General features: G+C 56.0%; 9 protein-coding genes across 9 annotated transcripts; 4 read left to right on the forward strand and 5 right to left on the reverse strand.

Moving 5' to 3' along the window:
* The first annotated feature begins 53 nt into the window (after nucleotides 1-53).
* On the forward strand, nucleotides 54-3,456 carry QBC33DRAFT_564943 (ribosomal protein L3-domain-containing protein). The gene is made up of 7 exons (XM_060430410.1): nucleotides 54-292; nucleotides 343-430; nucleotides 525-681; nucleotides 737-1,410; nucleotides 1,478-1,721; nucleotides 2,168-2,711; nucleotides 2,821-3,456. Exons 1-7 carry the CDS (start codon nucleotides 289-291, stop codon nucleotides 3,066-3,068), a joined length of 1,959 nt encoding a protein of 652 aa, XP_060288679.1. The 5' UTR covers nucleotides 54-288; the 3' UTR covers nucleotides 3,069-3,456.
* Nucleotides 3,324-4,659, reverse strand: QBC33DRAFT_521352 (Mss4-like protein). The gene is made up of 3 exons (XM_060426450.1): nucleotides 4,234-4,659; nucleotides 3,826-3,995; nucleotides 3,324-3,718 (listed from the first exon to the last, which is right to left on the reverse strand). The coding sequence occupies exons 1-3, from the start codon at nucleotides 4,388-4,390 to the stop codon at nucleotides 3,569-3,571; spliced, it is 477 nt and encodes a 158-aa protein (XP_060288680.1). The 5' UTR covers nucleotides 4,391-4,659; the 3' UTR covers nucleotides 3,324-3,568.
* A 508-nt stretch (nucleotides 4,660-5,167) lies between these two features.
* QBC33DRAFT_510327 (major facilitator superfamily transporter) lies at nucleotides 5,168-7,194 on the reverse strand (the record flags this gene model as incomplete). The annotated part of the gene is made up of 3 exons (XM_060425762.1): nucleotides 5,168-5,528; nucleotides 5,590-6,708; nucleotides 6,785-7,194. 3 exons carry the CDS (start codon nucleotides 7,192-7,194, stop codon nucleotides 5,168-5,170), a joined length of 1,890 nt encoding a protein of 629 aa, XP_060288681.1.
* A 1,420-nt stretch (nucleotides 7,195-8,614) lies between these two features.
* QBC33DRAFT_11265 (Procollagen galactosyltransferase 1) lies at nucleotides 8,615-10,265 on the reverse strand. The gene is made up of 3 exons (XM_060421926.1): nucleotides 9,851-10,265; nucleotides 9,560-9,774; nucleotides 8,615-9,501 (listed from the first exon to the last, which is right to left on the reverse strand). The coding sequence occupies exons 1-3, from the start codon at nucleotides 10,040-10,042 to the stop codon at nucleotides 8,706-8,708; spliced, it is 1,203 nt and encodes a 400-aa protein (XP_060288682.1). The 5' UTR covers nucleotides 10,043-10,265; the 3' UTR covers nucleotides 8,615-8,705.
* Nucleotides 10,254-11,601, forward strand: QBC33DRAFT_11233 (ser-thr gpi-anchored family protein). Its single transcript, XM_060421925.1, has 2 exons — nucleotides 10,254-10,665; nucleotides 10,722-11,601. Exons 1-2 carry the CDS (start codon nucleotides 10,464-10,466, stop codon nucleotides 11,312-11,314), a joined length of 795 nt encoding a protein of 264 aa, XP_060288683.1. The 5' UTR covers nucleotides 10,254-10,463; the 3' UTR covers nucleotides 11,315-11,601.
* A 472-nt stretch (nucleotides 11,602-12,073) lies between these two features.
* Nucleotides 12,074-14,385, reverse strand: QBC33DRAFT_521366 (putative myo-inositol transporter 1 protein). The gene is made up of 3 exons (XM_060426451.1): nucleotides 14,041-14,385; nucleotides 13,189-13,985; nucleotides 12,074-13,121 (listed from the first exon to the last, which is right to left on the reverse strand). Exons 1-3 carry the CDS (start codon nucleotides 14,204-14,206, stop codon nucleotides 12,516-12,518), a joined length of 1,569 nt encoding a protein of 522 aa, XP_060288684.1. The 5' UTR covers nucleotides 14,207-14,385; the 3' UTR covers nucleotides 12,074-12,515.
* QBC33DRAFT_521367 (uncharacterized protein) lies at nucleotides 14,382-16,077 on the forward strand. The gene is made up of 2 exons (XM_060426452.1): nucleotides 14,382-15,215; nucleotides 15,287-16,077. Exons 1-2 carry the CDS (start codon nucleotides 14,745-14,747, stop codon nucleotides 15,905-15,907), a joined length of 1,092 nt encoding a protein of 363 aa, XP_060288685.1. The 5' UTR covers nucleotides 14,382-14,744; the 3' UTR covers nucleotides 15,908-16,077.
* On the reverse strand, nucleotides 15,943-16,878 carry QBC33DRAFT_12003 (uncharacterized protein). The gene is made up of 2 exons (XM_060421976.1): nucleotides 16,662-16,878; nucleotides 15,943-16,615 (listed from the first exon to the last, which is right to left on the reverse strand). The coding sequence occupies exons 1-2, from the start codon at nucleotides 16,679-16,681 to the stop codon at nucleotides 15,979-15,981; spliced, it is 657 nt and encodes a 218-aa protein (XP_060288686.1). The 5' UTR covers nucleotides 16,682-16,878; the 3' UTR covers nucleotides 15,943-15,978.
* Nucleotides 16,879-17,075: 197 nt separating this feature from the next.
* On the forward strand, nucleotides 17,076-18,911 carry QBC33DRAFT_443793 (protein kinase; the record flags this gene model as incomplete). Its single annotated transcript, XM_060424241.1, has 1 exon — nucleotides 17,076-18,911. The coding sequence occupies one exon, from the start codon at nucleotides 17,076-17,078 to the stop codon at nucleotides 18,909-18,911; it is 1,836 nt and encodes a 611-aa protein (XP_060288687.1).
* Between the last annotated feature and the right edge of the window lie 475 nt (nucleotides 18,912-19,386).

Here is a 19,386-nt window from a genome sequence, read left to right on the forward strand (position 1 = left end):
TGGCACGATCACCTGAAGTCCATTGGGAACTCGAATGTTTGTAATGGCAAACGATACTCTAGAAGTGACCGCACAGCAATGGGCTGGGCGGCCCTGGAAGGTCACATAATCCCTGGTCACGCGTAGCTCAGAATCAGACACTGCGGCACGTGACAACTCCCTGTGCCCCACCTTCTCGCTTAATTTTCACCCACACAACTTCCAAGTTGGTTTTCCGAACTTTTTTGAAATTCCAATCCTTCACCTCTTGAACTTCACAACCTCCCCGGATTCCGCCACGACGTAATCATGTGTAAGTAAGAACAGTCCTTGTTTATGCGAGCGATGCTGACCTTATTGAAGCCCACCGTAAGTTCGAGGCACCCCGCCACGGTTCGCTCGCTTTCCTGCCCAGGAAGCGGGCTGCCCGCCACAGAGGCAAGGTCAAGTCGTAAGTGATGCCAACTCCAGCTTCTGAGGCCACAATCGCAGGTTGGCGGCCTTGTCGGGAAGCTCGAAGCTGACAATTGGACTCACCGGGGTAGTTTCCCCAAGGATGACCCCAAGAAGCCCGTCCACCTCACTGCCGCCATGGGCTACAAGGCCGGTATGACCACGATCGTCCGTGATGTCGACCGCCCTGGTGCGAAGTCTCACAAGAAGGAGGTCGTGGAGGCTGTGACAATTATTGATACACCACCTGTACGAACAATGCAGCCCGCTTGGCTATTGTGCCAATGGCTAACATCTTTCACAGATGATCGTTGTTGGTCTGGTTGGTTACATCGAAACCCCCCGTGGCCTGCGATCCCTCACTACCGTCTGGGCTGAGCACCTGAGCGACGAGATCAAGCGACGATTCTACAAGAACTGGTACAAGAGCAAGAAGAAGGCCTTCACCAAGTACGCCAAGAAGCACTCGGAGAACAGCGGTGCCTCCATCACCCGCGAGCTCGAGCGCATCAAGAAGTACTGCACCGTCGTCCGCGTCCTCGCCCACACCCAGATTCGCATGACCCCTCTCAAGCAGAAGAAGGCCCACCTCATGGAGATCCAGATCAACGGCGGCTCCGTCCCCGACAAGGTCGACTTCGGCCACGGTCTCTTCGAGAAGCCCGTCTCGATCGACACCATCTTCGAGCAGGATGAGATGATCGATGTCATCGCCGTCACCAAGGGTCACGGTTTCGTCGGTGTCACCGGCAGATGGGGCACCAAGAAACTTCCGCGTAAGACTCACAAGGGTCTCCGCAAGGTCGCTTGTATCGGTGCCTGGCATCCGTCCCACGTCCAGTGGACCGTTGCCCGTGCTGGTCAGAAGGGTTACCACCACCGTACCTCTGTCAACCACAAGGTCTACCGCGTCGGCAAGGGCGATGCGGACGACAACGCTGCTACCGAGGCCGATGTCACCAAGAAGCAGATCACTCCGTAAGTTTACATCCTAATTAACAGACAGCAGCCGTTCTCTGTACTGTTATACTAATGATTGGTTCAGCATGGGCGGCTTCGTTCGCTACGGCATGGTCAACAACGACTTCGTCATGGTCAAGGGCTCCGTCCCCGGTGTCAAGAAGAGGGTCATGACTCTCCGCAAGTCCATGTTCATCCACACCTCGAGGAAGGCGTTGGAGAAGGTCGAGCTCAAATGGATCGACACCTCGTCCGAGTTTGGACACGGTGCTTTCCAGACCGCGGAGGAGAAGAAGCTCTTCATGGGTACTCTCAAGAAGGATCTGGCCGTCAGCTCATAAAAGAGCTGATGACAATCTTTGCTTGTGTGTCTTTGCAATTGCATCGGTGTCAGGGGGACCTTTTCTCGTTACTACCCGGTCGGTTAGGGCGTGGGATTCTAGCATTCTCGGCTTTAAGGAAAAGTGGCATGAGCTGAAATGAGACAGAACTGAACAAGCTCGTAAAGAACCGTGACAGTGTCTGATTTATCCATGTCTCTTAACTGGCCGAGGGGGTTCTTAAATAGGAAACGTAATTGTCCCCTATAAACGCATGGTCCACTCTTGATTCCCTAGGCACTTTAGTTGCGTCATAACCACATACCTCGTAACTGGGCAGCATCATAAAAGCTCCCCACCACCACCATCCCACAACTTCGGGCACCAAGCTTGGCTCCCCAAATTCCCATGCAGTAGCACACGCGGTAACGTAACAGCTCAATTCATTCGTCTAGCTTGACGCAGATTCCAAATTGGCGATCTTCTCAAGACAGACCACCTACGTCGCAGCACCCCGCCTCCTCCTCCCCCTCCTCCGCACCCGCGCCAGCGTCCAACGGGCGCGCCACTTCAGCGACAGCCCCAGCACCGACGCCAACGCCGACCGCCGGCCGGCGCACCGCTCGACGACCCGCCGCGGGTGGTGGTGCCGTTTCAGCACCAGGCGCAGCAGCAGCAACAACAAAACCGTCACCGCGACGCCCACGAGCACAAGACCAGCCCCGCCGCCGTCCGCCGCAGCCATGGCCTCAGATGACGACTACATGGCCTTCCTGGACAAGGCCAACCGGGATCCGGCCGAGGGAACTGCCTCGGCCTTGAAGGAGAAGAAGGCAGGGGCCGTGGAGTTCAAGGCCGTGGGGAAGGGCGTCTCGGTGCCGGAGCCGCTGGTCGCCGTCGCCGGCGAGGGGGGCAGGTTCTACACCAGCGATGCGGACGAGCCGTTCGTTCCGGTTGCGCTTAAGCTAGGTAGCGGTAGTTCGGGACTGCCAGATGAGGGTGAGTGACGCTACCATGGTTCGCGGGTGCTTCGGGTTCCCTCCCCCCTTTTTAAATCTTGGGGGGCCCTTCGTTTATACCGTTGCTGACCCACAACCCAACCCCACAGAGGAGCTCGCGAAGTTGATCGGACACCCGGACCCGGCCAAGGCGGAGGTCGAGATCATGGACCCGGTCGACTGGGACGCCGGTGGTCAGTACAAGGACGTCATCGACGCGGTGAGGAGGGCGGGCGAGGGCAACGACGTCAGGGTGTACCGGGTCGCTAAGGGCGGCGTCAGGGCAGAGTACTGGGTGCTCACGACGACGGCGGACGCGAGGCTGGTGGGGCTGAAGGCACTTGCTGTGGAGAGCTAGGATCGAGGTCGTTGGGCACGGTTGGAAGCGGCGCGATCCTGTGGATGGGGGATGTCTGGCTGCGATTGGGATGTGTCGGTAGTCCCGCAGGTCGTCTAGCAAGAGATGCGCTGGTTGGTGTGATGATCTGACTCTATGACTCAATCTAAGGCTTCCAAGGCCTAATGCTTGGGTGTCTCTGTTTCAGAACCTTAGGAATGGAAGTATCACAAGCCAAAACGGTTCCGCCACATGGAAGAGGGCTCTTTGCTGGCCGTTGGGGGCAAATATTGTCTACAATAGGCCGATATGATCACTAAAGGACTACACGTATACAGTCCATTGTCGACAGTAAGGAATATATACCCCTAAGCGACTTCAACAGAGCAAACCCCAAGCGTATTATCGGCATTCTGCCTTTTAAAGTCTTGACCCTAGATACGGAACCAGAACCAGACTGGCAAGTTCATATACCACCCCAACTAAGATGTCGCGCAACTCTAGAGCGTCCTACCCCCGATTCACGACGACGGCCCGCTCGCCAGAGCCTTCTCTTTCTCGTCCAGCTCGTACTGGATCCCAGACAGGTCGCCGGACGGCTTGACGTTTTCCAGCCCCTGGCCCTTCTCATACCGGAGCGAGTCCAGATCAATACCGTATAACGTCCGCGCCTTTTTTGGAGGTTAGAGGCAGAGAAGAGTATCGCACCAGTGAGACCATCCCCGAAGACGAAATACTTGTGGGAAAGGAAAGAGAAGCTGAAAGGGAAAAGGCTCACGCTGATGCCGTAGCCGTCAAACTTGGGCTTCCGGGAGTCCCGGAAGTCGATGCCCAAGCTCGTCCCGCACTTGGGGCAGAACAGTTGGTCCTTCTGCTTGGTGTTGAAGTGGTAGACGGCGCAGCGTTCGTGCGACTCGCCGTGCCACTTGACGTCTTTGCGATGGGGATCTGTTTTGTTTCGCGGGAAGACCCCGGACCTCGGTCAGCGGTTGGCCCACTGCAGGTATATCTTGGGAGTTTCAACGCATGTCCTCAGCGTCTTCCTCGACTGCGTGTTGCTGCGCGTCCCTCCGTCAGCGCTTCAGTGACCAACCGCCCTCACCCGCCCGTCCCCGAAACACTTACCTCGTGCAGCAACGGATCCATCCGCTCACCAGGGGGGAGCAGCCGGGCGGGTGAGACTTACAGATGAGCAAGTAGCCAGCCTTGCGGCACATGGAGCAATTGCAGTCGAGCACCTTATACTCGGGCAGCGGCGGCGAGAGCGTCACCGAGAACTTGATATAACCGCAGTGGCAGCCAGCCTCGTAGGTGCCGGACTCCTTAGCCTTTTCCTCGGCCATTGTCTAGGTACTCAGTTGTTTGGTCCTAGGTAGTCTTCGGGACGGATGAAGTTATGGAGTTGCTAGGAATAAGGCGGGTATTACCTACCCACCTACCTATATATAGCATAGAAGGCTTCAGCAACTCCGCTTTGTACGAGGTCCTCCGGTCCTTCTGTTTTCGACTTGCATAGCCCCGACGTTTGATCGATCACGTAAGATCACGGTGAAATAACTCCGATTAATAAGCCGTTCACCGTTCGTTCCTGCGAGTCAAAGCCAATAAAACCCCCCGGAAGATCACCTGCCCTTTCGGTTGATGAGGGGATGGAAACAACACATTTCTCGACTGCATACCTAGGTACTGGTTGCGTATTTCAAGCTCAACCCTTGGTCATGAATCTTACTACATGGTTGGCTGTTAACGTTGGACCAGGGGTTTATTAAGAATCATTTCCTTGTAGTGTTATCTACTTGATGCTTGATAGCTACGGATAACCCTTCTACAAAGACTTCACACAATATCCCCCTATCCATTGCCCCCTCTCTAGTTGTGAGATGCTCTCTGAATATTAGTATATTTAAAAATGCCATTCAGTCCCCTCAACGCCAATGCCTTTCCATACCTCTATTCGAATTCCCCTTTTGGTAAGATTCTCTCGTCCCCTTTACCGTTACGCTGGCCACAAAGGAAACTATGCTGAGTACGACGAACCGTATTATGTATGTACTGCTATGACAAAAAAGAAACAAGCAAGCAACCAAAACCCGCCTAGCTTTATGCACCCTCCCCCTGCTTTATACACCATTCCCCGCCGCCTGCTGGTCCTTCTTAGTGACGGTCCCAAGAGCGGCCTCGTCGTTCTGCTGTTGTTGCGTACTCTCTCTCTTCTCGCCGTCGGCGCCGGCCTGCTCGTCCGCCGCGGCCATAGCGTCCATGGCCGGCGGAGCAGTGGGTGCGAAGGAGCTGCGCTGGCGGATCTTGTGGCCGTAGAGATAGAAGATGACGGGGATGGGGATGAGGGCGGCGGCGACACAGCCCAGGAGCGTCGACGCCCACTGGATGCCCATGCCGTTGAACATGTAGGTCGCGAAGAGCGGGAAGCCCGCACCGGCGAGGGACCGGAGGAAGGTGTTACCAGCGATAGCGGATGCCGCACTAGAAAGGAGGGTTTCGTTAGTCAACTTTTTTGTTCCCGAGAACGGCTGGCAATACTTACAACATGAGATAGGAATCCACGAGGTAGTTGAGAGACTGGAGGAAGATGGACATGAGGCCGAAGCCTGTCAATAGACCGGACAGAGTCGGCACGATCCAATGGACATCGGCGCGGTAGCCCGACCACCCGAACCAGAATATGCCGCCGGTGAAGGCGACGCCGCCGGCAATGACGCTCGGAAGACGCCATTCCGGGACGGGTACCCCGTTGTTCGCCTCGAGCTTGCGCTGGTACCAGGGCTGCTGGAGCAAGACCACGCCGCCCGCGATGAGCTGGCCAGCGATCATGCCGAAGAAGGTGAGCCCCGACTGGCCGGCATTGAAGCCGTGAACGCCAATGAAGACTAAGGGATAGGCCGTCAGGAAGAGGTACAGGATGCCGTAGACGAATGCCATGTAGATGGACAGGAGGGTGACGATGGGCTCGAAGAAGAGCAGCCGCATGGGGCGAGAGAAGTTCTTGGTTATGAGCTCCTTGAAATCCACCTCGATTTCCTCCTGCTTGGCATGGATACCCCAGTTCAGGGTGCGCCGGCGCAGTTCGGCGGCCTTGCTGACCAAGATGACGGGCGGATACGTCTCCTTCAGGAATAGGAGGTCGAGGCCGAAGGCGAAGAAGCCCATGATGGCGACAAGGTACTCGGTCCACCGCCAGCCGAGGTACGAGTAGACGATGAAGCCCCCGACGAAGGGGGCGAGGAGAGGCCCGGTGAAGACGGCCATGGAGAACAAGGTGATCGCTATTCCTCTAGTCCTGTTGTCGAACATGTCGGAGAAGACGGCGGCAACGACGGCCAGGGGACAGGCACCGAAGAAACCGGCGAAGAAGCGACATATCAGGATGGTCTGGAGGTCCTTGCCGGTCGCCACGCCGACGTTGAAGATGGAGAAACCGAACATCGAGATGACCAATGGCAGCCTCCGGCCCTTCAACTCGGACAGCGGAGCCCAGAAGGTTGGGCCCGTTGCAAAGCCCAACACGTAGAGAGAGACGCCCAGGACGGCTACTTCAGAGGAGACCCCATACTCGCGGGCGACCACTGGCGTTGCCGCGGAGAAGATACTGGAACCGAAAGCAGCCGTCATGGTCGTGTAGCCAAGCATAGCGGCCGTGACAAGTCTGATCACAAGCAGGTTAGCAGGAGCACCGCGATTTAAGGAACCGCGGAGTGACGCGACAATAGAGCAGCACCCACTTCTTCCTCATGGGCCAGTTCTGAGCGTGCAGAGGATCGTCCGGGCCGTCAAACTCGACGACATATCCCTCCTGGGCTGGTAGCGGAGGCGGGTACGGCTTCCCGGCGCCGAACGCGGGGAGGGGCTTGCTGAGCCTCCTACTCCTCGGGTCCCGTCCCACCGTGTTGCTGTGCTGGCTCCTCGCCGTCTGTATCCGGCTCAGCGCCGTGGGGTGCCTCTCGAGATCGTTTTGTGTCGGCACCCGGCTCATGTGCGTCGGCCGTCGCGATACCGTGTCGCCCCCGGACGACGATATTGACGAGGCGGTCAAGACCCGTTCGACCTCGTCCTCTGCTCGGCCGCCGAACATCCTGGGGGAGGCGGCGCGCTCGGCTGCTGAGAGCTCACGGTCGATTTCGTCGAACGCCATGGTTTACCGTTTGCTTGATACGGTAGGGCGCGGCAGTTGGGGTATCGAGGGGTACAGATAATGGGCCTAGATAGGTTAAAGGACTAGAATGCGATGCAGAGCACACAAGGTACAGTATATGGAAACAATGGAAAAGTCCAGGTGGATGGGGGGGCAACCATCATCTAATATGAGTACATCTAGCGCCAATTGATACATGGACTGGCACCACGGCTACGAAGCTTGCTCGGTTTTAGCAGAAGTGGGATTCTATGATCCCCTGTCATGAACTTAGCGCTGAATAATTGAGCGGCAGGCAGGGGGGAGGGGGCGCTGCCGGCATGGCCGAACAGCTATATTTTCCAAAGCGGGTTTTCGAGCTTCCATGGCTTAGTTATACAAAGTACCGTTGTTTCGTGTTGGAGCTCCCTCTTCTCCCGCTGACAAACAAGCAGACTATTTAGTTTCGGCACCGTGTCGGAAACAAAACGAACAAGAGGGGACTTATTGAATGGTGGTCCCTTTTTACTCACCTCTAGATGAACATCCTTATCTCCAGGTCCCGAGCCGGCGATTCAGACGACGGCATGTATCGTTTTTAGCGTGCCAAGTTTTGTCGGCCGCTGATTCAGCCATTCAGCTTCAAGCCGAGGCTTGATGGTCTGCTACGTAGGTTTGGCACTGTTAAACCAATGTCGAAAGACATAGAAACGCCTTATATTACTATTCCGGGCGCATTGGCTATTGCGCATACCGCTGAATCATCCATAACTTTCTATCGCGGGCTGTCTTGGGAGTCCCTCGTCTGCTCGTCTTTTGACCTCGGCATTGTGCTGTGAGAGCGAGAGGCCGAGCTGACGTTACGTCATTGGCATGCTAATGCTAGGCTAGATGATGTCAAGCCCCTTGCACTTCTGGCAATTTTTTTTTAAACAAGTGGAGTAACGCCATTGCATGCGACGGGTTTTAGCGGGACAGCAATCCTGTCCATTATTGCCGTCAATTGCCGTCCCTTGGCCCTACAGCTTCTAGACCATTTCAAAAGATGCCGAACTAAAGAAGATATAGCTTAGTTACGGATACCCCGAGGCCGTTCCTGGACTTGATCCTGATCATACCAGTCGTGCGGTATTACCAGTTGTATGTATAACTTGCAAGCAGATCCCTGGTTTCTGGATCAGTCTGTAAACTCCGTGAAACTAGGGGACTCTGAATATGGAATGTATGTACCTATGTACCTGTGCAGCTGCATTACACCACAGGCATTCCCAAAGCAACGCTCCTGACCCTTAACCGCGGATTTCCCACCATATCCTCCACTGTCGATTGTACACCTAAGACAGAATGCCATTGCAGCCACAAATTTGTACCACGAAGATGAAACTGAGCCAGGATGACATGACCTTGCAAAACCAAATGCGCCTCTAGACTCCCAGAGGAACTACCGGAGTGTTGTTCTATCGATATAGAAGGAATCGATCGTAAGCTAACCAAGCAAGAAAGAAAACGCTTTCCCAGATGCGACTCGATCCCTAATCGGCGTCGGGATACTGGTCGACAAATTCTGATCCTCCGTCTAGTAGTACGTCGGCATTTAACCTGACGCTCCACCTCACCATGTCAGTTTTGCTGACAGCCCGGAAGCCATCCCCATAGTTTCCGATATCAGTCGAAGCACTGAGGGGTCCGGCGGGCCGGTGATGATGAAAAAGACCCGGCTGCACCGTCAGGCAGTTGTGATACTTCCGTCCCTTAGTGCCCTCGCAAAAGAATCTCAAGAGTATGTCGAAGGCATCGCTGACATCCTTGAGGCCGACCTCGTTCAAGAGCCGCCGCGCGCCTTTTTGGCTCACTGCGTAGCCAAGAGAGCAGACCCCCTCCTGGGTATGATGAACCACTCGTGTGTGTTGGGGGTACTTCTCCTTCAGGGTAAAAGGGATGTTGAAGGTCCACAAATGCCGCTTCTGGGCAACGGTTTCGTCGTTCATGTGGACCACGCGCCCCTTGGGTATTGCCTTGTTCCCTGCGGACGGGAAGTGCATACCGCAGTGACCAACCCAGAGGACGTCCCAGCCGTCTCCATATGGGGAGATTTTCGGTTGTTCGGTTTGGGGCAGGCGGCCGAAGGAGATATCCGCGATAGTCCCTGGCGAGTCCTTCGACGGGTTCGGGTATGTGGAGTCGGCGTACAAGCCGGAAGATCCAACCAAGGGTTGCGTGAGAACCCGCGTCGACAGGGCAAAATCGCGAAGCTGTTTCCTAATCCTCACGTCCCAGTCGACGTCGTCCTCTAGGATTAAGGCCGAGGTCAAGTTTCTTCGTACAACCCTATCAAGAACATGAGTCGGGAACTAGTCCCAAGCAGTTGAAGGAGCGGTGGGCTTACTCTTGGATCGCATTCATATGTGCTCGCCAAGATCCTATTGTGGGATCTTTCAGTCGTTCATGATCCGGGCTTGTGGGGATTGCCTTGTTAGGCACATCCCGGCCCAAAACACCATCGATGAATTCTATCTCGATGTTGCTGAGCGCCGCTTGCAAGAGCATTCCGTCACGGCGGTCGGAACGTGATGGCAGGCCGACGACAAATATTTTTTCAAACTGCGGAGGGGGGAGGGGGGGTCAGCACACCCATCCACCTGCATCGCACTACCCAGCACAAATGACGGATACTGACACCGAATGTCGAATTCTTGATATCGTTTAAGAAGTCTGAGGGTGAGGCTCCCATTCCTGTACGGACATGAGGCAGTTGTGTTTGGAACAGGATCACACAGAGGATGAAGAATACGGCCCCAGTCGCAAATGCGACTCGGGTGTGGGGCAGTCGCAGGAGCATCTGAGGAGATTTGGTTGAGTTGAGTTGCATCTTGGAAAAGACGGATTCAGTTCAGGCTGTCGCTGGGGGAGGGGTGGTTAAGATGATAAACCTGGAAGTCCAGCTAAAAGTGGCCCCTGCCATGGTCCTCCAATAAATGTTTCCCACCCCCCTTTCTCGATGTGACAGATCACCGACAGCATCTGGTTGGTTGAATGGTTACAAGCGAATGCATGTTGGTACCAGGTTTACATTCTGCAACCGTCTTGCGACTCAAAATCATCCAGGCGCGTAGTCAATGCTGGCTATTGGCTAGATCTAACTCCTTGGCCACAATGATTATTCTACCAGCCAAAAAGCAATTACCCATATATCCATCTCGACGATTGTCTTCTCCGTAAGTAGTGCTAGTTCCTACTTCCCCCGAATCTAGGTGCCCAGTGAACCAGTTCAAACTTCAAGGCCTAGCATAATGCTCCTTCTCGTCTTTGTGTTCCTCACGACAATCCCCTTGGCTTCTTCCCAGTTCTCCAATCCGCCCCCCAAGCGGACAGTCTGGAGTCTTGGTGAGGTCCAAACAATTCGATACAGAACGACATTCTCGAACTACACCATTGCTCTTTGGCAGCAGTCATTGCAGAAAGGTGCAGCGTCGTTAGGGCCCATAATTTTCCGTAAGTTCGTGAAACATTCGCTGCATCTCTGATTACGACGTTGACTTTTCGTGGAGAAACAACAACTGGTGGTATCTCCCAGTTTGACTGGCCGGTCCAGACATACGACCTCGACTTGAATGCCTCCAATGTCTTCTTCCTCTGGCTGTTCCAGGGAGCTGCCTCCAACCAGGGGAACCAGTCGAGTCCGGGAATGTCCTCGGCCTTCTTCAACCTTACGGCAGACTCTACAACAGGCTCTACGACAAGTTCTACAACAAGCCCTACCACAAGCTCTACCACAAGCCCTACAGCAGCCTCGCCATTCACGTCAGCCGTAACCTCACGCAACTCAACTGCAAATGCGACTGCGGCCGGTGGTGATACCAGTGCGACCGGTATCCGTACCTCGGAAGACAGCAGCGGGCTCAGCACCGGGGCTCGAGCCGGGATTGGAGTTGGCGTTACTATCGGAGGACTCGCCGCCATTGCGTGCGTTGTCATATGGTTCAGGTATCTCAACAAAAAGCAGAGGGCACTTACCGAATTGACCGAGAGAGTTTCTCAATTACCGCAAGGAATGAAGGAACAGCCTCCACCGCCAATCCCATACTATGCCCAAGAGATTGGTCCTGGGCACCGCCACCTGGGGCCTGCAGAGTTAGGGTGATCTCTGCTGGAACAATAAGTATGGTAGTGGCGCGGAACACCTAGGAAAGCCTGTGCTTGTTTTACAATATACCACTATTCTCTTTGCTGTGATCACCATTCTTGCCTATTTCGCTGGGATTTTTTCTTTACTTTTTGGCGACTCCGTCACTTACAGGAATGCGACGCCCCCTGCCCACCGGATCACCGGTAGGATACCCGCGGCCCGTTCCACTAGGCACTAGTGTAGGCAGCCCTTGGCGCTATGTAGTCAGCCGCACAGCTCCCATACCCTCAAAGTTGGAATCGGATAGGTCGCTAGTCGGCGCGGATTACGAAGACAAGTGTACCTTGATTTCGTCTTGACCGTCACCTCCCTCAAGGCGGTACTTATTGAACTTCGATAGGCAGGCACGATGGTTTGAGCTGGTTCTGCACACATCCCACATATTGCACCAGGCCATGGAGCGCTTACGGCAGGAGAGGGGTCAATCTGGCCAATAGAAGCGAGAACAGCAAGGGGTGCTATCCTTACTCCGCCAATCAGTCATCTACCTGCTTTAGCGTACCAGTCTGTCGGGACCTGTGCCGCTTCATGTTGTGGTTCTCAGACCATTGTCAGGCAGAAATTGCCTTGATTAATATTAATCTCGGGAGAATTTGCGCAAATTACGGGCAAGACGATCGATGGATCCAGCTCACGCCCTCGGCCCTTTTGAAGAGTCTGGAGATAGTACGCGTGTTAATGGATGAAGGTGGGGGACGAATCAGAGTCACGCGCTTTGTCTGGCGAGGCACGTACTCCGTACTCTCAACGGATATTTTCTAGTTCTTAATGGCCGTCAGACAGCCGGAAAGGGTGGTATTAGCTAGTGAAATGACACCCCTTGCCACCCTGAAGTTTGGACTTCGTTGAATTGTCACAATTCTGCCATGTTTTCACCGAGACAATAATTATGTCTGTTATTGCCGTCAAGCCGTTCTTCGGCCCCGATTTGGTAAGGTATTTACGGATACTCCGAACACGCCTTTGGACTTAACCATACCAGTCATACGGTTTACTATAGGCAGACCTCGCTATCTGGAACAGTCCGAGGCTCCTGCGTGTTGGTCTGTAGAGCCCTTGAATCCTGGTGCCTCTATGAAGCAGGGCAGCTCAGTAATGTAGCTGCGTTTCATTACTCGTCATTCTGCTCGCCGAGGCACATCTCAACCCAACTAGGTCAACGAACTCCCCATTGATCGTCTTCTAGAAGGCTCGCGGCCTCCTCCAAGCTGAGGCCCGTTGTCTCAGGATAAACCCTCCATATTAGGACGTAACCGATCGCGCAGATGGATGCATAGAGCGTAAATGTCCACGGCGGGGTCAAGATGTCCATCAGCGGCAGAAAAGTCAACCCGATGATGAAGTTGGCTCCCCAATTGGTCGCCGTCGAAATGCCGCTTCCCACGGCGCGCACACTGAGGGGGAAGAGCTCGCTCTGCATCCACGGAACATTTCCCAGTCCTATCGCGTATGCTGCGACGTAGATTGCGATGCTGATAAGGATGAGGAGCGCAGCGCCCTGGCCTGAGGGCCCTGTTGACACTGTTGGCTGGGAGTCGGATGGGAGCTCGATGAACGAGAATCCGACGGCTGCGAATAAGAGGCCCGCGGCCATGAATGGTATGGAGTATAGCAGCGCTCGTCTCCTACCAATTCGATCGATGAGGAAGAGGGCGGCGAGTGTAAAGACGAAGTTGGTGACGGCGACTACCAAGGAGGTAAGAGTTGGGATCCTAAAGCCCAGAAGCGTAAATATGGTCGCCGAGTAGTACATTAAGGAGTTCTGTGATTCGACGTGTTAGATTACGCTGCAACAGGGTGTATGTCCTGAATTGAGCCGCGGCACTTACAAAACCACAAAGCTGTTGAAGTCCCTGAAGCAGACAGGCTATCGCCAATGCGCGGCGATTTCTCCTTGTCGCGAACAATTCCCGTAAGCGGCCAAACAGCCTGAAACGGTCACTCGAGGGGTGGGGCCTGTTGAGCCGCCTCGTCTCATCTTCCTCTCGAATCTCCATCTCGATGCTCTTCAGTGTAGTCTCTGCAATCCTTGCGGTCCCGCTGCTGCCTCCTAAGACCCGCCGGATGACCGCTAGGGCCTCTGCCGATCTGCCTGCGCGCACCAGCCATCGTGGAGTCTCGGGCATAAACAAGATGAGGATGCTCTGGACGGCAGCCGGCACGGCGCCCAGGAGGACCATCCACTTCCATCCCGTCTCCCTGCTCCCATACTCGGCGAACACCCAGCCGACGATATAGGCCACGACCTGACCGAGGGTGATGAACAAGACGTTCATCGTGACCAGCCGGCCGCGGTGCGCCGCCGGCGCCAGCTCGGCGATGTAGAGTGGGATCACGAAGCTGGCCGCGCCAATCGCGGCGCCCACTACCGAGCGGCCCACGACCATGGAGGACACGGTCGAGCTGTCGGCCTGAACGACGGCGCCCACGACGAAGAGGACGTCGGCGAGGAGGATGACGTGCCTGCGGCCGAAGGCGTCGGCGAGGACCGACGAGAACGGGGAGATGAGGAGCGCCAGGAGCGCGGTCGATGACGTGATTATGGACTTGTCGAGGGATGTAAGCGGTCGGCCTGACAGCGACTTGTCGATTGACACGAGGGTCGCGGAAATGACGCCCGTGTCATCTGCGATTTTGTTAGCCGACGGTGATCGACATGCGCCCGACGGAAGTCATCTTACATCCGAACAGCAGGCCGCTCAGGCAAGCGGACAGGGTTAGGAGCCAGATGAAGAGCCCAGGCGGCGCATCCGGAGCCTGGCTGGTCGCGGACCCACCGTCGTGGTCTGACTCGGGCCCCGGGTCGCGATCCCTATCGGTGATCAGGGGTTCGGCTTGGCTTGCCATCGCACTGGTTGTCGGTCGGCGTTGGAAGCACGGAGTCGGGGAAGGTTCGGCAACGTTCGCTGCTTAACCGCGTTCTCACATGGTCGGATGTCGGGGCTTAGCCGGGTCCCGTCTCTGCACACTTACATAGTACTACCCCGTCATGGCGCACGGCAGAATTAGCGGGCCATTCATAGCTCAGGGATTGCTGCAGGGGCTCTCCAGGGGGGCAGGGGCGGTTCCAATTGCCCTGATCGAAACAGCTAGGGGTTCGAGTGCTTGGACCAAGTGTTTCAAAGAGGCCAGAGCTCCCCCCAAAGAAGGTGGCAGCTTCCATCTTTGGATTTCAATCCATTTCTTCTCTCTACGCTCTTTTCTGCATCTTTCTTGCCCTCTTTACGGAACTGGCTTCTTGAATCGCGGGCGACATACAAGATTTGATCTGTTCAACCATCGAGGTATAAAGGACCAGATAACAACATCTAAACGCAGCGCCCGATCGAGTTTCTTCCTTTTGGAGCTACCTACCCCTCGAATCACACCGAGTCACACCACCATAATGGCTTCGAGGTTCACTCAGCCGCCGCAGAGCGAGTCGTGGTTCGCACCTGTATCGATTGATCTTGTTGTCAAGGTGCTCAGGACAACCTTCTTCCACCCCTTCATCTCATGGATCATCCCGCTCTGCTTCCGCGCGCAAAACATGCAATGGGATGCCCCTCCCATGCTGGTATCCATAGGATGGGCGGCCTTCATAACTTTGTGCTGGATAGCCGGTAGCATCAACGAGAGGCTGGCCTTCGGCCTTCCCCGAGAGGTTGACCTCAGCGAGGAGGTCATCGTCATCACGGGTGGGGCGAGTGGGTTGGGCTTGCTGATTGCCGAAGTCTACGGCATGAGGGGCGCTACAGTGGCCATTCTGGACGTGAATGAAATGGAGAATGGGGAGGCCCGCGGAGTTACCTACTACAAGTGCGACGTCACGGACAAGGCGCAGATAGCCCGAGTAGCTGCCGATATTGAGAGAGACGTAAGAGAGACCCTCGGGACCGGCCGAAAGCCTCAAACCTCAAGTCTCCAGTCGTGCTAACCATCTGGCAGCTTGGCACACCCACGGTCCTCATCAACAATGCGGCCGTCGTCTTGGGCAAACGGCTGCTCGACATGGAAATTGCCGAGATCGAGAGGAGTCTCTCGACCAACCTCCTCAGCCATTTCTACACCCTGAAGACGTTCCTTCCCGCGATCACCCGCAACGAGTGCGGCGGGACCATCGTGACCATCTCCAGCGTGATCGGCCATGTGGGTGCCGCGCAGCTGACGGACTATGCGGCGGCCAAGGCCGGCGTCACGGCCCTGCACAAGTCCCTGACGGCGGAGCTGCGCGAGAGCCATCCCGAGATCAGGACGGTGCTGGTGACTCCGGGCCAGCTGAGCACGCCGCTGTTCTACGGGGTCCGGACACCGAACTCGTTCCTGGCGCCCGTTGTGGAACCCGTCGACGTCGCCAAGGAGATCATCAACGCCATCGACAACGGGCGCAACGCCAGCATCGGGATGCCGCTCTATGCCCGGTGGGTCGACTGGTTCAACGTCTTGCCCACGGGTGTCCAGGCCGTCACCAGACGGCTGGCTGGCGTGGACGAGGGAATGAAAACGTTCATTGGCAGGAAGGGGAACGAGTTGAGCGAGAAGAACGGGGTCCTGATACAGGGCCTCTGAACCGGGTTGTTGGCGCGGGCGTGAAACGACTCGGATTTATGTACGACTACACTAATCGAGACTAGAAGTATTCATGTAAACCCCGATGTTAAGATAAGGGTCGGACGAGGTTTGCAGTCTCCCTTCAAGATACTTATGGATAGAGCATATACAAGGAATTTAACTTTAAAGATGCTGATACGGATGGGCACGCCATCATCAAAATCGTGGCTAGGGTGGGGGGTCGTGTTACTGCTCCATGGGTTCCAGGTTGTGAGATAGGAAGTAGCCCTTCGTTGTTTCCTGGCTCTCACAGATCCCCTCGTCTTGAAGAAACACATCGTGACCCAATGACGAACAATATCCCTTGTTCCTGCCAGAAGCCACAAATGAGGGGTATTCTCATTCCGGGTTGTGAGTGAAGTCGGCTCGCGATAAGGAAGGATGGTTTTTGATTGGATGCTTGATGAACACCATGACAGATGCCAGATACAAGGGTGACCTGGAGCTAACAGTGACAGCAGAACGGATCTCGCGAACAGACTTTCCTGACAGCTTTGCCCTTCTGCGAGCACTTTGGGGCTCCCTGTGGAGCCAGGACTGAGGGTGTTCTTCCCCCACGCATCCATCTCCACATAGCCCTTGCTGCCTGCCACCGATATATTGGTTGCAGGGATACGCGGTAAGCTTGTGATCCAGGTTTTAACGAGACCTTGCAGACTGATGAAGCTTCAAACGGTTAGAGCAGCGGGACGGCCTGTTGATGGGTGCTTACTTTTCGCCCGGGACCTTCATCCTGCGTGCCTGTGGCGCCCCAGACTTGATCAATGGGACCACAGCTCCTTATCTCTCGGTCCAGGTGGCAGCCAATTGTGTGGGCCCCTGCAATCAACACCAAGGTGATCAGGACAATCCTGTTATCATGAAAGCAGGAAAGAATCTCTCGGGTCTCTGTGCTCCCAGTCCCAGCCAGTCGGTACCGCCCCTTGTTGCCTCGGACAATACGGTACCCTGGATTCGATATCACATATCCCAAGCCCCGGAGCCACCCGGCCTTGTGCCCGTTCCCATCTGCTTCTGATGGCGTCTGCCCTGTGCTCCCTCCTCAATGGTGCCGAAGAAGTGACTCGGGACTCCGCCTCGAGGCAATCCCAAAGTTCGCAGAGGCCTTTATTGGCATTCCAGCAACATGTGGTGGGACGACGACGCGATCCAGGCGACTGTCACCCGGCAGTTCGCCTGTAGCCATCTTATCCCGGAGGATGTCGAACGCCTCGACCGGCCAACGGGCTTCGGCGACGGCCTAACTGATAGCACGTACTGGGAATGGATAGACGAGAGGGCAAAGCGTCTCTTCCTAATCCTCATAGACCTCGGACTGCCGGACCAAATCTTTTATGTTATCGACGACTCTTGGGACGACGATGATCTCCCTATTGCCCTCGATCAGGTGGAGCGACTGGAACTAAGCCGCCACAAGGATGTGAAATTGGAGAGGAAATTCTACTACCGGCAGTTTCATTACCTGCTGAAACCGATACGGCAAGGATATCATGTGTTTTACGATAATATGGACGTAGTACCGTTGGATACTGTCGAAGGGAAGCAAGGCTTGGCCCAGAACCGTTATGGGAACAAGGTCGTGCTTCCAAACCAGCCGGACGTGGTTCTCTGCCGCCGCTGCATCCCTCTAGGTTCCGATCCTGGCCGCCTGAGCCACGACGACTTTCTGTACCAGGTCAACAACCTCAGGAGAGTCCAGAACGAGCATCTCAAGTCTTACTGGGCTTCCTACGTCCACCAAAATCACGGCTATATCTTGTTCACCCCAGCTAGCGACTTCAGCTTGAAGTCCTTGCTTGCCACAACGCCGACGGCGATCAAGAACTTGAACAAGCAGGCGCGGAGCCACCTCGTCCTAAACTGGATCCACTGTCTGGTCGACACTCTGTGCTTCATCCACAGCAGAGGTCTCTCCCACGGGAATATAAGGCCGTCAACGATCCTCTACACCAGCGCAAACCACATATTCTACTCTGACCTGGGACACCTCGGCGTCGAGCTGTCCCCAAGCAGAGCCGACAAGGCGCCGTTCGACAAGGAGCGGTACGACTATATGGCCCCCGAACAGCGTCTCCGGAGCAACGCGACAGCTTCGAGCCCGACGACCCACCGCAAATCCAGCTTGCCCTCGCCTTCGAGCCATCGCGCTAGCATGCCGCCATATCCCGACAAACAGGCCGCCGACATCTTCTCTCTAGGCTGCGTCATCCTAGAGCTCCTAACCTTCCTGATGAAGAGGCAGAGCCGGGCATTCGCGTCCCACCGAGCCGCCAAGCACAAGACCCCTGGGAGGGGAGGAGCGGTCCCGGACTCGTCCTTCCACGGCAACCTGGGCCAGGTGGGGAGCTGGGCGGCACAGCTAGCCAAGGAGGCGGCGGCGGCGGCGTCGTCGTCGTCGAAGAGGAAGGTCCTCCTCGGCAACGACGGTGGCGACGGAGGCGGCGACGTCGTCGGCCCGATCCTGCGCGTCGCCGAGAGCATGCTCGCGCCGCGCCCGTCGGCGCGGCCCGCGGCCCGCGAGGCGCAGGAGCGCATCTACGAGATCCTCACGGGGGCCGCCGGGTGTGGCGGCGGCGTCTTCGAGCCGCACTGCGTACACTGGTATGGCGGTGGAAACGGCGGCGGCTGGGATTTTGGCTTCGGCTTCGACGGCCTCGGCGGGGGTCCAGGGAGCGTCGCCCGAAACGATGACGACGGCCACGACGACGATGGTTGCTCCGAGACGACCAGCACGCAAAGTCTCGAATACCGCCGGGCGAGCAGCCGGGGCAGTAGTAGTGGCGGCGGCAGCGCCTCGACAGGCTCGGTCGGACGCGACTGCGGCGCCGGGCCGGGGAGGGCGGTAGCGGGTGCGCGGGGGGGATCAAGGACTGCCCACCGGGGCAGTGGGTTTCGGTCGATTCGCAACCTCCGCATCGGGAGTGGCAAGTGGCAGCAGTTTCCCGGGCCTGTCTCGGTCTGAGACCTGGCTTGCTCCATTCAGGGGCAATTCGAACCCGGGGGAATGTGGAGAGGCTTGCATCGCTGTTCACGCCGTCACACTTTGGTGACTTACAAGCCATGATAGGGTGGTTACTACACCTTCACCGGGGCTTCAAATATTAGCGTGACAGGGGTAAAACACTACTTGGAAAGGAGTGTCAGTATGGTCCCACTAGGTACTCGCGCTAACATTTGAAACCCCGGAGGAGGTGCATTGTGCTGGAGTCGCGAGTTTCCTCTTGGTTGGTCCATCGGTGTTATGGTGTAAAAGGGGGACCACTCATAAAGTCTGCCACTATCTATACGTACCTAATCAATTTGGGTGTCACAGCCCCCGCCAAGCCCTGGCTATATCGTATATGTGGACGTTGGTCTGGATTATTGAATTAGGGGCCAATCGGAATATTTAGCCGATTGGCACGGGCACTCTACTACTGTGGTATAGGTCCTTGCAA

This window comes from Phialemonium atrogriseum (assembly GCF_030411735.1).
Source record: "Phialemonium atrogriseum strain 8032-3 unplaced genomic scaffold QBC33scaffold_1, whole genome shotgun sequence".
Lineage (NCBI taxonomy): Eukaryota > Fungi > Ascomycota > Sordariomycetes > Cephalothecales > Cephalothecaceae > Phialemonium > Phialemonium atrogriseum.